Source organism: Cynoglossus semilaevis, chromosome 20 (assembly GCF_000523025.1).
Source record: "Cynoglossus semilaevis isolate Cse_v1.0 chromosome 20, Cse_v1.0, whole genome shotgun sequence".
NCBI lineage: Eukaryota > Metazoa > Chordata > Actinopteri > Pleuronectiformes > Cynoglossidae > Cynoglossus > Cynoglossus semilaevis.
This window is the reverse complement of record NC_024326.1, coordinates 14,778,184-14,791,289: the sequence shown is the minus strand read 5'-3', so window position 1 is coordinate 14,791,289 and position 13,106 is coordinate 14,778,184. Positions and strand designations below refer to the sequence as shown.

At 45.9% G+C, this 13,106-nt stretch overlaps 1 protein-coding gene across 10 annotated transcripts in view; it reads right to left on the bottom strand.

The window, feature by feature from the left end:
- Nucleotides 1-12,722, bottom strand: part of LOC103396800 (rho GTPase-activating protein 12-like) — an 18,505-nt gene extending 5,783 nt beyond the window's left edge. For 2 of the 10 annotated variants that reach the window (XM_008335025.3, XM_025052540.1), the window contains exons 1-7: nucleotides 12,464-12,722; nucleotides 9,448-10,202; nucleotides 2,397-2,666; nucleotides 1,221-1,430; nucleotides 842-922; nucleotides 599-727; nucleotides 428-490 (exon numbers count right to left, since the gene is read on the bottom strand). In XM_008335025.3, the coding sequence (XP_008333247.1) occupies nucleotides 428-490; nucleotides 599-727; nucleotides 842-922; nucleotides 1,221-1,430; nucleotides 2,397-2,666; nucleotides 9,448-10,134 (1,440 nt within the window). In that variant the 5' untranslated portion in view covers nucleotides 10,135-10,202; nucleotides 12,464-12,722. Of the gene's footprint in view, nucleotides 1-427; nucleotides 491-598; nucleotides 728-841; nucleotides 923-1,220; nucleotides 1,431-2,396; nucleotides 2,667-7,428; nucleotides 7,675-9,447; nucleotides 10,203-10,310; nucleotides 11,349-12,463 lie in introns of those variants that run through there. The other 8 variants (XM_025052538.1, XM_008335026.3, XM_008335029.3 and 5 more) reach the window with 8 other exon arrangements.
- Nucleotides 12,723-13,106: the final 384 nt, after the last annotated feature.

Below are 13,106 nucleotides of genomic sequence, written 5' to 3'. Positions count from 1 at the left end.
GAATAACAATGGGAATACAGTTCGGATTAAGAGACAGGACTGATATCACTGGCTGTTTTTCAGTTTTATGTAAGGACATAAAGAATAGCCAATCAGTCTCTGCCAGCTGGTTTGTGATTGGTCAGAATTTCTCTTCCTTATTCCGACTTCTACTCAGCACAAAGATCAGATGAGGTGACAATTTTCCCTGGAGAAGAAGTGAACTTCCCCCATGCTCTGTGGTTATTCAGTGATTATAATAAATGACCTACCCCAGCTTTAAAGCTTGGCTAAATGATTAAGTCTCCGTTTTGAAGTTGAAAATTAAATACAAGTTCAATCAAGTCATAGGATCATGCAGAGAAGATGATGAAGACAGGACTGTGATGATCACATCTGGTCATGTGACGGGACAGGGAGGTGATTGGTCAGGGGACGGACTACTGACTCTCTGCCTGTACGGGTGCAGGCGTAATGAGGCCGCACGGACACGTCTGGATTTTAACAGGCGCTGCAACGTAACAGACGTACAGCTGAAGGTGTTGGTGAACATGTGACAGTAGCTGTGAGCCATGACCAGCATATGATAACTGTCGCTAACGTCTGATGGGGGTCACACCTTCTCTGTGGGCTCCTGGAAGTGGGCGCTGTGTCTCCACTTGGTCAGGACAATGGGCTCCATGTGTTTCCTGTCCAGGCTGCGGGTTTTGGAAATGTCTCCTGAAAGCTGGGGTGGGGAGACGTTGTACTGTGTGTGTGTGTGTGTATGTGGGGAGAGGGGGAGTGGGGGGAGGGAGACGGGGGATTTAGAAACAGACTTCATTCAGAGTGAATGACAGGACAGAACTCAAACAACTTTTACCTTTGGCAGCTCCCATTCTGACCTGGAGCCGTCGGCACTGTAGTAATAAGGTCGACCCTGCTCATCAACGTGTTTCAACCACTGCTGGACAGACACACACACACACACACACAGAAAAAAACTGAATATTTGTCAAAGGTGCAGTGACTTCCCTGTGTCTACAGGGGGTGCTAACAGAACATGTTAAAAAAATAAATCAATGTTCATCACTCTCAGCTCCATGTTTGTTAGAGCAGGACCAGGTGTAGAGGACGTGTTGTTGAGAACGTGTCTTCAGGGTCAGTGGACACAGAACATGAAAAGACAATTCACCAGAGCAGAGACAGGAGAATGCAGAGACAGCAGAGACAGCAGAGACAGGAGAGACAGCAGACTTTACCTTCTCGTTGGTAAAGTCGCTGACGTACAGGGTGTGGCCGTACTGGTCCAGCTCCTCCGACCAGCCGCGTGGAGACGAGTCGTACTGACTGTCGGAGTGGCTGCAGTAGGTGCTGCTGAGACAGGTGTCCTCCGAGGACAGAGGCTGGAGTCCCCCGATAGAGCGCGAAAGGAAGGGGAGGATGGAAGGAGAGAGCGAGAGAGGAGTGGTCTACAGCAGATGTGTTAGTAGACAGAGAGACAGGATAATGAAGAGAGAGAGGACATCTGTCACCATGATGATGAAGATGATGATGAAGACAGTGGAGCAGCAGAGCAGACACCAACCACCCCACTGAGAGTAACCTGACTTCACCTGTAGGTGTCAGTGTGGGGCAGACGTTTACAGAGTCAAACAGTTTCATGATTCGGACTGACGTGGGTTTTTTGAGCCTTGTGACAGGATTTTCATTATTAATTAATAAGAGTCCACATCCTGGTGAATGTCTCCATGTCTTCAGTCCAGTCTGGACAGTGGACACAGCTCTGGTCATCAGCTCTGGTCATCTCCTTTCACAAATCTCTCTGTCTTCTCTGGCTCCTGACGCCTCAGCTCCTCTACTCTGAGAAACTGGGTCTGCGTTCCTGCAACTCTTCATATTTAAACCTATTCTGAGCTCAGAGTGACTTTACAAACGTTTTGCCAAGTCGGCTAATTTTGGCTGACACTCACAGTAGGACAATACGTCCACTCAGTTAAACGTGGTGTGCTGAAAACTGTTAGCGTCAGGTCAGATATATTACAGACATCACTGCCAGGCAAATGCTAATCTATGACTCAGCTCAACGCAGTGATGCTAATGGTTTCAGCTTTTATCTTTTGGTGTGAAAACATTAAGGTTTAAAAAATGACAGAAACCAGAAACTACAGTGGCTAAACAGTAGCTGAGCTAGCGCCTGGAAGTGTTTGACATGAAATTGTCAGAGGAGCTAAACACTATTATCAAAATGTTAGCTTTTAGCAAATGTCTGAGTAAATTACCCAACAGAGGTTTAGCTTTTATGGCTACGAATTTTGTAGTAGTAATTGTTAACTGTTAGCCAAGAAGATACACACAAGATTAAGTGAACAACTAAGATGACTAAGCCTGGCCAGATGTGAATGAGAAGAACCGTGTGCATACTTCATGTCTCTAACCTCAGAACTCTCTCCTGCGCTGTGGTTCTCTCCTCTGGAGTTTAGGCTGCTGGCGTCTCTGGCTCGGGGCGGTTTCCAGGTTCTCTCTTGGGTGGAGCGGTTGTAGTAGAAGTGTCTGCCGCTCTGGTCTCTGTGCATCTCCCAGTCACCCAGAACATGTAGAGGAGAACCTGAGGGCTGTGGAGGCAAGCTGGCCTGACTGATCTTCAGCTCCTGCAGGTTGGTGTAGACGGGTGACTCTGGGCAGCCCTGACCTGACGAGGAGACCGTCTGGAGGAGGAAGAAAGAGAGAAGAAAGAAAACAGACTCAGTGTTAAGGTAAAAAAAAAAATCAATAACTGATGGAGGATATCGATACGGTATCTGAAACTGTGTATATGTTGTTACAGCCCAGTGACAACTGCTTCAAATGAACCTCAGATAATAAACTCCACACTGTCACATGTCATTTTGGGAACCTGATGGCTGAGAAAGTGATGGACGACGTTGACAGCTGTGTTTGTGCACAGCAGTTTCTGAAGAAAGGAAACGTCAAATCCAACATCAGCACAGTTCAGCAGAGAGGAGCAGAGAGGAGGAAGAGAATCAGTGCTGCTGTTATAGAGGAGAGGGAGTGACAACTGACAGAAATAAGGAAGTAAAACTGACAACGTTTTCTGAAGGATCACTAAATGTTGCCTACAATGTCTTCATTCCTTTTTCCGTAGGCAGTAGACGTTACACTAAAGGTTAGCATACTAATGTGACCTCGGTTAATATTTATCAAACTGCAGAAACAACAGAGAATAATCCTCAGCTCTGACCTACAGGTGGCAGTCTGACGACAAGGTTGAAAAGTTTCGCAGCGGAGGTTAGAGGAGGAGGAGGAGGAGGAGCCAGGCATGTTCACCTCCTCTCCTCCCTATTTTCTCTTTGGCACAGATTAACCTGCTCTGCTACATACCACAGGGAGCTGAGCCAGGCTAACACAAAACACACACACATGCACACGGGTTCCCAACCTTTATAATTGGACTAAACAAACACGTACTGGTTCACACACACACACACACACACACCTACAGAGTATCTATCTATCTATATATGGTTCTTTGCACTTTTCCTAGGAGCTAGCACTGGCTAATCTGCTAGCACTTTTCTAATCTGTGTCAGATCAAAGATAATGATAAACCTGACAGTGTTGATCTGATAAAAAAATATTAAAAATATTCTATGTCTTCTAAGAAAAAAATATTAGGAAAATATATAAAGATGATGAAGCTAAACTAACAGTTTAACCTGATGTTGATGAAACACTGAGACTGGTGACTGGAGTGGCCTGCAGGTGGAGCAGTGACAGGTGGATGTGGCACCAAAGTCGTGATAGCAGGTGTGAGGCGTGACAGCAGCTGGTCGAAACAGAAACACGGGAAGTGCTAAGCTTACTTTTTGCGTCCGTCTGAACTTCATCTAATATAAAAAGTGTGAAGATCGTTTCACGCAGCTGAACTCAGACGACTTTACTGGTGTTGATGATAAAATGAACTGAATCAGCTTCAGTTGTCACAGAGAAAGATCTGCAGGGAACCAGAGTTCAAGACAGGAGTGTGTAATGTTGTCAGATCACATTACTACAGACGGGGCCTCAGTGAAGAACAGAGAACAGAGGACCGTTCCTTCAGTCGGACTCTGTCTGATGTTCATTCACAGACTAAATGAGCTTCTCTTCTCATTTCTCTTTTCTTTGGTGCATGTGTAACCCGAACACAGACGCAGAATAAATTCAGTCAACATTTAAGATGATCTGAAATACTGGACCCAGGTCTTCAAGACTGCCACAGTAAGTTATGATCCTATTTAGAGGAAAACTGAAGACCTCATTTGTTATTTACCATGTGTGGTGAAATCTCTGGATTGACCTTTGACCTGGGGCTGCTGACAACAACTGTCCGCTTCAGTTTTTTTCCATACTTAAACACCGCCGTTGTCCGTCACGGCTGTATAAAAAACAACCACAGGCTCAGACTGGAGAGACCCGGTATCATATGTAGACCAGTATCATCCCGTCAGTGTCGTGTACTGACGTGTCTCTGCTCCACCTGGAAGAATGCGGTGAAGAGAGAAAGACATTGGCTCGTACTTTTCAAATTCTTCAACTACGCCGAGGACGCCACGTCTCCTGGTCTCCTCACAGAACCACATGTCTCAACAGAACACTAGTTTATGGATGATGATGATGAGGAGGAGGAGGAGGGCAGGTATGAGGAAGACACAGGCAGGAGCAGTGCTTCCTGTGACTGAACCTCCAGTAGACGTTTTTTAGACTTTTTCCAGTGACAACAGTTTGCTTGTGCTGGAGGGTTTCTCCTGGTATGTTTCTACTCAGACCAACTGGACCCAAACCTGTATTTCTAGTCAAGTGTGCATCATGGTGTCTGCAGCTTCAAAACAAATCTGGAAAAGGCAAGAAAAAAACAGAAAAAACAAACCTGCGGCAGTAAAACCAGTCTGACCAGAGCAGAGGAGTTCAGTTTCCTCTGTGGGAAATAAGTTCATTTTAGACAGAAGTACAGAAAAACCACATCACTGGACTCATATTCAGTACGGATTTTGTTTGTGCAGGATCTGTATCAGATCGTATGTTCAGCGTGGAAACAGGGCCTTAGATCAAGAAGTAGAGGAGAATGGAGAAGGAAGTGGAAGAGCCGACCTAAAATAATCTCCTTATTTAATCTGGAGTGGAATTGTCCTGGGGCACAGCTCCAACAGGAGCAGTTAGGAGAAGCCTCTCTCCCACAGGAGGGGAGAGACAGAGACCTGAGCAGAGATGATTCCCCGACGTGACTCTGAGCCTCGGCTTCTAACGTGTTCAGTCACAGTCAGTGAGAAAAATCATTTTAACTCAGTTCCCCCTGAAATCTGTAGAAATATTCAAGGAGTCGAGGACTCAGAGCTGCAGCAGGGGGCAGACCTGTGTGGGTCTGAACTTGCAGGTGAGTCGTTCAGGGCTGAGTGAATCAATCAGACGGATGATTGGCCTGAACATGTCTCACTCAGGTAATTCATGATTGGAGGAAAAGGAAACCTGGAGGCTGGTGAAAAGACCCAGATTACACCTGGACAAACGGCCCCTCCCACTCACCCCCGCCCTCAGATGTTGCAACATTTTGGTGAAGCTGAAATGCCCTGTAGGGCAATGGTGCTCAACCACAGGGGCCCTGGACCAGAACACAGCCATGAGAAATTTGGTTCTGGGCAGCAGAGAAAAAAAAAGAATTAAATACTATATATAACTTGATTGGCGTCGTATCTTATTTTAGAAAATAAGTGGTTTCTCGCAGACATCATGGAGGGCAGCTTCTTTACCCCTGCACCTCTGACCTTCTGACCCCGGCCTCTCCACAGAACAAACACACAGGAGGACGGTACAGTATATAATGGAGAACCCATGAAGCCATCAGCCTCTGCAGCTTCTAACCAGACATCGATCACCCAGTCACAGCTCCACCACCAGTCAATACCAACACATCACACACAGGGTTTCCTTTACCCTCTGACATTTGCCCCGGCCGAGGGCAGCTCGACTGTAACAACACTGTGGGTCGGGTGAAAGGATTAAGAAAAGTCATCTCCTCACGAGGCACTGACCTACTTAGACCCGAGCAGTCGTTGAAGCAGCATCTTCTACAAAGCTGAGAAACAACAGTTCCACATGACGTAACAGTTCTTCAACAGATTTACTTCAACGCTGATCACAGAGGAGTGGGATCAAAGAATCAACATTTTATTTACACTCTGAGAAACTCTGTCTCCAAACTGAGGAGGTTCATTATTGAATCTACTAGGACTGGACGAAAAAAATATATATCGATACATTGAAATATCACGATATTTCCTGTCACGATACTGTACGGATATTCTTTATATCAGGTCTTTGTCCACGTGAGTTTAATTTGACTGGCTCCAAATCTGCTGCTCAGCATTTATATTCATGTGGGACAGAGTAGGAAATGGACAGGAAGTCAGACAAATTCCTGTCCTTTACAAAAAAAACACAAAAAACACAAAAAAAGAAATGATGTTTTCACCAAACACAACAACAAGTCACGACTCACAGGTCAGAACAGCTGCTGATTTAAACACATTCACTCTGCTGTCAGACACTAACAGAAGTGTGGATGAGACTGGACACAGGCTCGTGTTTATTTATCCACTCTGACTCGGGAGGGGGGTGGGGGGTGTGTGTGTGTGTGGGGGGGGGGTCAGAGAGAAGCAGTGTTTTCTTTGTGAGAAATGATAGTGTGTGTGTGTGTTTCTGTGTGTGTGTGGAACATGGAGAAAATTAGTACAAAAAACAAACGGTCCTGCGTCTGTCTCTCCACGTCCTCTTCGTCCTAACAAACGGTCCTGCGTCTGTCTCTCCATGTCCATCTCCCATCATCCTCTGCTGCCCTGAGCTGGTCTCATCACCAGCTGTCCAAACAAATGACATGCAGCCGTGCTCTTATGTAATAAACGGTGGCGAGGCAGGGCAGAGCTCTCCATCTGTTCTGTCGGTGAGTCAAAGTGAACGTTTGCTACATGAAGCTAATCATCGTTACTAACTGTTAGCACTGCAGCCACTAATCACTGGAGCCGAGCCCACAGACCAGACACATGTCTGATCTCAGCGGGTGGACAGAAGCTGGAGATCAGGCAGGAAGAGAAAGACAACGGCACGCAGGGAGCAGCAGACGCTGTTAGCATCGCCTTTAACACAACACGCTAAAAACAACTGCTAACCTTTGTGAGGTGACGAAGTTTTCAGAACTGTGCGTCACACTGGAGCTCACAGGTGTAGACGAACTGATAAGTATTGATAAAATCAGTTCCAATGACATCACAATGACACTCATCCGTAACTACTAAAAGACTGTTTTGCTAAAAACATTTTCCAAGACTCACTGCAGCGTCACACAGTGTCGTGCTGACTCAGCAGAAACACACATGCAGCTGAACAGAGAGCCGTCCCTGATGTGTGGACTGGTGACAAAAACATAAGAAGCAACCTTACCGCCTCCTTCTCATCTGGGTACATACTGTCCTGTGGACCACTCTGGACGCCGAGGAGGAAAAAGTGTTCAGCTGAGGAGGAGACCACGGACTACACACACATACACACACACACACACAGACTGTCCCCAAGTGGCATGACACTGAGGCTGAGGGAGAACGGGACCACCAGACCCTGTCTGTCTCTCTCACCAACACAAACAAAAACACACACACACACTGTTATTGACACATTCTTACATAAACAGACCGGGAGAGAGAGAGAGGGGGAGAATCATAGAGCTTTCTCCCTCCCTCTCTCTCTCTCTCTCTCTCCTGATTGACCTGCTCTACTTTAAAGTCATAAACTCAGCTGCACACAGGACTGAATCTAAGCAGGGATTAAGACGAGCTCTGGAGAGCCAGTGACCTCTGACCCACACACACACACTTCCTCTTCTTGAATTCCAATCAACGACGTCCAACAAATGATTTTTGTTTTCCTAACAGGTGTGAGGAGCAGAACTCCTCAGGACATGAACTGTCACCCATCGATGCCTCTGTGCCAGCAGTTAATAACGTTAACATTCAGGGCCGTCCAATCAGCCTAATGAACTGATGAACTGATGGTCGTTCCAGTCTCAGGAACGTGTTACTTCAACTTCCTCCCACACTGAGGAATCAGTGAAAGGGGGAGGGGCTTCCTTCCATCAATCATCCTTCTCTCAGTGTTTTAGCTGATTGCTGCCGTCATAAAGAAGGATGGGACGGTGGTCAGGCGGAGGGGTGTCGGTGCTTCACAGTCAGACCCAGGGGTGATGGTCATCAGGAGTTTTTTAAATGTTGCCTCCTCTTCCTCTTTACTAGGGTAAATTAGGGACACACACACTCACACACACACACACAGAACTGGGTCGAAAGTACACACACACTCACACACACACATACAGGACTGGGTCGAAAGTGATGGTGATGTAACCGTAGTGTTTTGGTCTTGAGAACAGGATTAGAACAAGCTTCTGACACAGAGACGTGTGTGTGTGTGGACATATCACAGATGAATGAGACCTGTTTCCTGTTGACACACTGGGACACTACCTCACTCAGATGATCAGGCCCTGAATTAGCCTTTGTTGTGGTAACTTTAGCAGTGAATCAAATGACTCACGGGCATCATGGGAAAATCACAGAGTGTTTATGTACGACACAGGTGCCGGGTATGGAACCAAGAACTGGATCAACCACTCTGACCTTTCATCCTGCCTCTGTGACCAGGTCAAAGGAACAACACTGGCAGGAAGTGAAACTGGCGTGGACTGAAACTGTACCACCGTGACATTAAACGCTCACATTTAGACGACCTTTAGAAAACACTGGTCTGACCCAATGACGCTGACGTCACTCTGTGTGTGTGTGTGTGTTTTATCAGCCTGTAAATCTGAAAGGAAAAATAACATCTGACTAAAGGGCAGATGAAAGGGAAGGGAAGAAACTATTTCTGTTCTTGTTACTCTGACCAACAGACTTCCAGACGACACGTCTGTGAAAAACACTCATCTTGGATTTAAGTGGCGTGCGCTTCATTTATAACACGAGTAGGCGCTTTAATTAAAGTAAAATATAAGTCAACAAAAATCTGAGGATAATTAAAGTTAAAATTCCTAAAAAAAAAATTAAATTTAAAATTCACAAGAAATATAGGACAAAATCGTAAAAATGAACATTTCCACACAGGTTAGTGTCAGGCTATAATCTTCACCGACATAATCCAAGTCGTGGCTCATTATATTGTTATCTTAATGTTTCCCAGGATTAACTTTAACGTCATCCAATCATAAGTCAACGACAAAACGCCTTGAATATGAGTCACAACAAAGGAAAGATGGAAGAAAGAAATTCAAGAGAAAAAAAGAAAAGTGAACGAAGAAAGTCCCTGAGCTTTTACACAGACACCTGTCAATCAGAACAGTTTTCTATTCCCACCAGTAGGGGGCCCTGAACCAATTAACACAAGCAGAAGAAGCAGGTTCTAGGTTCTTACCTGGAGATGCTCGGTGGACGAGCTGCTCAGTTCGTCTCCCGACTCCGAGTCGTTGGTGCGTCGCTCTTCTTCTGCGGAGTCAAACAGTTGGGTGCTGTCCACGTCCAGCGGCGCCCGGGCCATGTCTGGGGATCGAGCTCTGTTTCGGGGCAGAGTGCTGGACCTTTGGACCAGCTGAGGACCTCCGCCCTGTATGAGGATGTCGTGCAGAGCTTTATCGTGGTCTGTGGGGGTGGCTGGGGCGTAACGAGAAGTGCTGTCCCTGCGATGGGGTGGCGGACTAATGTGACCCGAGGAGGAGGTTTGCGCAGAGGGGGATCGTCGGGTGTTCGACTCACGTCTCTGAAGGTTCTCCCCGGGCCGATCCTGGAGATCCAGGGTAGTGGGTCTTACCCAGAGTGCAGCCCCACCTTGAGGTGGTGGGTTGCTGCTGGCAGCGGGGGGGTGGAGAAGAGGTTTGGACGGCGGCATGAGGGCTTTGCGAACCTCTCGGACATACTGAGCTGGTACGTAAAAAGGTTTACTCCCGTCCTCCTTCCTGACCTGCCACCAGTCCTCGTTGGCCTTCTTGACCAGCATGTAACACTCGCCCTGTTTGATATTGATGCGGCGGTCCTTGGACGTGTACTCGTAGTCATATTCCACCTCAATGTAGACCTGTCCTGGAGCGATGGGCAGGTCTGCCATGACTCCTCCTGTCTGTCCAAACTCCTGAGCTCACCGCAGGCTGACAGTGTTATCTAGCATGGCTCCATCTGCAGGTCAACAGAGACACAGTCAGGGCATCAAGTCAACAACCTTCTGTTTGATCAGACATTTTTAACATGGAGTGATCAAACTGAGTAACTCTAACTGACTCTTACTCTTTTCTTTTATTATTTCCCTCAAAGAACATTTAAAGGAAGTAGTCCTTGGTCCGCACAACGAAGCAAGCTGTGACCGGGGGTCAAAGGTTATCCTCTAGAAGTCTCTGATACACCACTGAAGAAGAGGAGAGCAGACTGAGGCATGGAGGAGTCGTACTTCTCCTCGTGTTTCTCTGCTGATGTGACATTCATGACTCCAGAGCAGCCAATAGGATCAAAGACAGGAAGGGAAACAATGATGCTCCTCACATGACCTGAGCTCTTACACCACTGAGAATCTCTGCAGCTCTGACTGAGCTGTTACTGCTGAGAGCAGAGATGAGTCAAATCACACACATACTTCCCTGCAGGAGTCACACACACACACACATGCGCACACACTCAGAGTTACAACACGAGGTGAGGCTACAACACACCTTGAGCAATCTGAACTTTGAAATTCTCCTCTTCTTAACTGATATTATCCGTGTTGACCAGTGAGGATCAGAACACAAGTTTGATCTGAACCACTTCAAAGGTTTTTATTACACCGTCACGTCACCAAACCGACATTTATTTTTCATGACTCATCATGAACTCTTGTCACAGTAGTTTTTGTGAGAATTATATTACAGGAACGATTTTCAAAGAAAAAAAAGAAAAGAAATCCAGTTAGTGACTGTAGCCCTGAAGAAAACACACCACGTCTCCGTGTTCCCAAACTAATTATAATCTCATCGAGTTGTTTCACTTTATTTCCCAGGGCACATAAAGCTGAAAAAAAAAAAAATCTGCTGGAAACCTGAGCAGCAACAGCCCCGACGCAGCAGGATATTACAGTCTGAGAGTCTATTTACAACCAGGGCCGTAGAAGAGCAGAGAGAAGAGCTTCTTCAAGGAGCCTCAGGCCTGATATCAACTACACCAACGTGGAGCTGCTCACAGAACGTGACTTATTCCAAAAAAGACGAACCACAGAGTTTCCGACTGTGATCAGGTAAAATAAGACTGTCCTGGAAATTACCAAGGTCATTAATGTAGAAAAACAGTTGTTCAGCTTTTTAGGGCAGCGTTATTATTTAGATTAGCTATGAAAAAGAGGCTGGAAATTAGTAGATTAGATAGGTGTCACAGCGTGCTAATGATAATCCACAGCAGAGAATAAGAAGAAAAAAAGGAGGCTATAGAGACAACAGTCTGGTTAAAGGACAACCCTCATTCCACAGCAGAGAATAAGAAGAAAAAAAAGGAGGCTATAGAGACAACAGATTAACCTTTGACCTTTTAATTCTGACAGCAGTACTGACTCAGTCTAATCCACAGACAGACGACAGGTGGACTCACCGTGTCCCCAATGTCAACTCTGTAGATATTCTCTCAGTAAAAAACAAAAGTTAAAAACAAACAAACAAAAAAAACTTCTTCTACAGCTCCACAAATATTCTGAGTATTTTCATAACCTTCTTCTTTGAAGGTCACCTCAGCCAATCATCCGCCTCCATCCTCTACCCTCTATCCTGCCTCTTCTGCCCTTACACCACCCCATCCTTATGGCCTTCATCACGACATCTGAACATCATGAACCTTCACTGATCCCAGTGAGTGTCCGTCAGCGTCGGCACATGTTGGAGACACACCCTCCTGTTTTATCCTGTGTCAGCAGAACACACCTGCCAGTCCTTCTGTTTTATCATTCATATTTGAAAAGGAAAGATGTTACGTTGCTGAAGTTCTGTTTCACATCAGTAGAACACAGTGACCTTCACATGCACTGCCCCACTTAAAACACATCACATCTCCAGTTTACCAAAAATCAGGTACATTGAAAATGCCATCATAGCACCCCCTGCAGGGGAGGTGAGGCAGATTTATGTTTGTAAACACAAAGTATGAACATCACCGTTTCTATGAAATCTTTGCTAATTATTTATTGAACGTTTATTTATTTCTTTTTTTTTACTTTAAGTATTTAACAAACTACCGTTGGTGACGTCGGAATAAAAACAGGTTAAGGTAAACGTAAATATTCATTTTTGGCTTATAAACTTTTTCGAAGTTATATTTCCAGTCATGTTTTCTCCCGTTTCCTTCTTTCCTAACGTTAGTCTGCTCGTTAGCCGTGTGGCTACAGCCTCCCTGCCTGTCCCAACCAGCGCCGCACCTTCACCTACCTTCACTACAGAAGCGGGACAGGAAGAACACACTCCCGGTCTGCTAACTGGTCAAAAGCCCAACGGAAACGTCCTGTCGTGACCTCACAGAGTCAAACTCCGGCGGCACTTATCAAGTTGACTGCGTCGCTGCTGTTTCTTCGGCTCCTCGGTTCGTCCCGGGCCGCCGGTGTTTAGTAATCCGCCTCAGAGACCGTCACCGCGCCTTCACTCTCCCACTTACTCACAACTTCAGTAACTACCTTTAAACAAAGAGCGTCTGTGAAAACGATGTATCACTCTGACAGTTTTCCTGAAGTCACTCTGACACGTTTTCCGGTTTTCTCGTGGGTCAACCCACAGGGCTATGAATCAAGTTTCCAAGCAATGAAAACAAAATCCAAAACGTTACTAACCCGTTAAAACTTTAATTATTGTATTAAAACAAATTTAGCGTCTTATGGGCGTTTTACAGGCACATATTCACGTGATTATAACTGAGTATTAACTGTCACTTATGTGATACTTACCAGCTAGAGAAGTTAAGAGTGAGTGCTCCCGTTTTCTGTCGTGCCGGATCCCACAGGTGTTTACGAAGGTATGAGCTGGGAATGACCGTCACCTGGTGGAACGACTGGGAAACGCAAACTACTAAAAACTAACC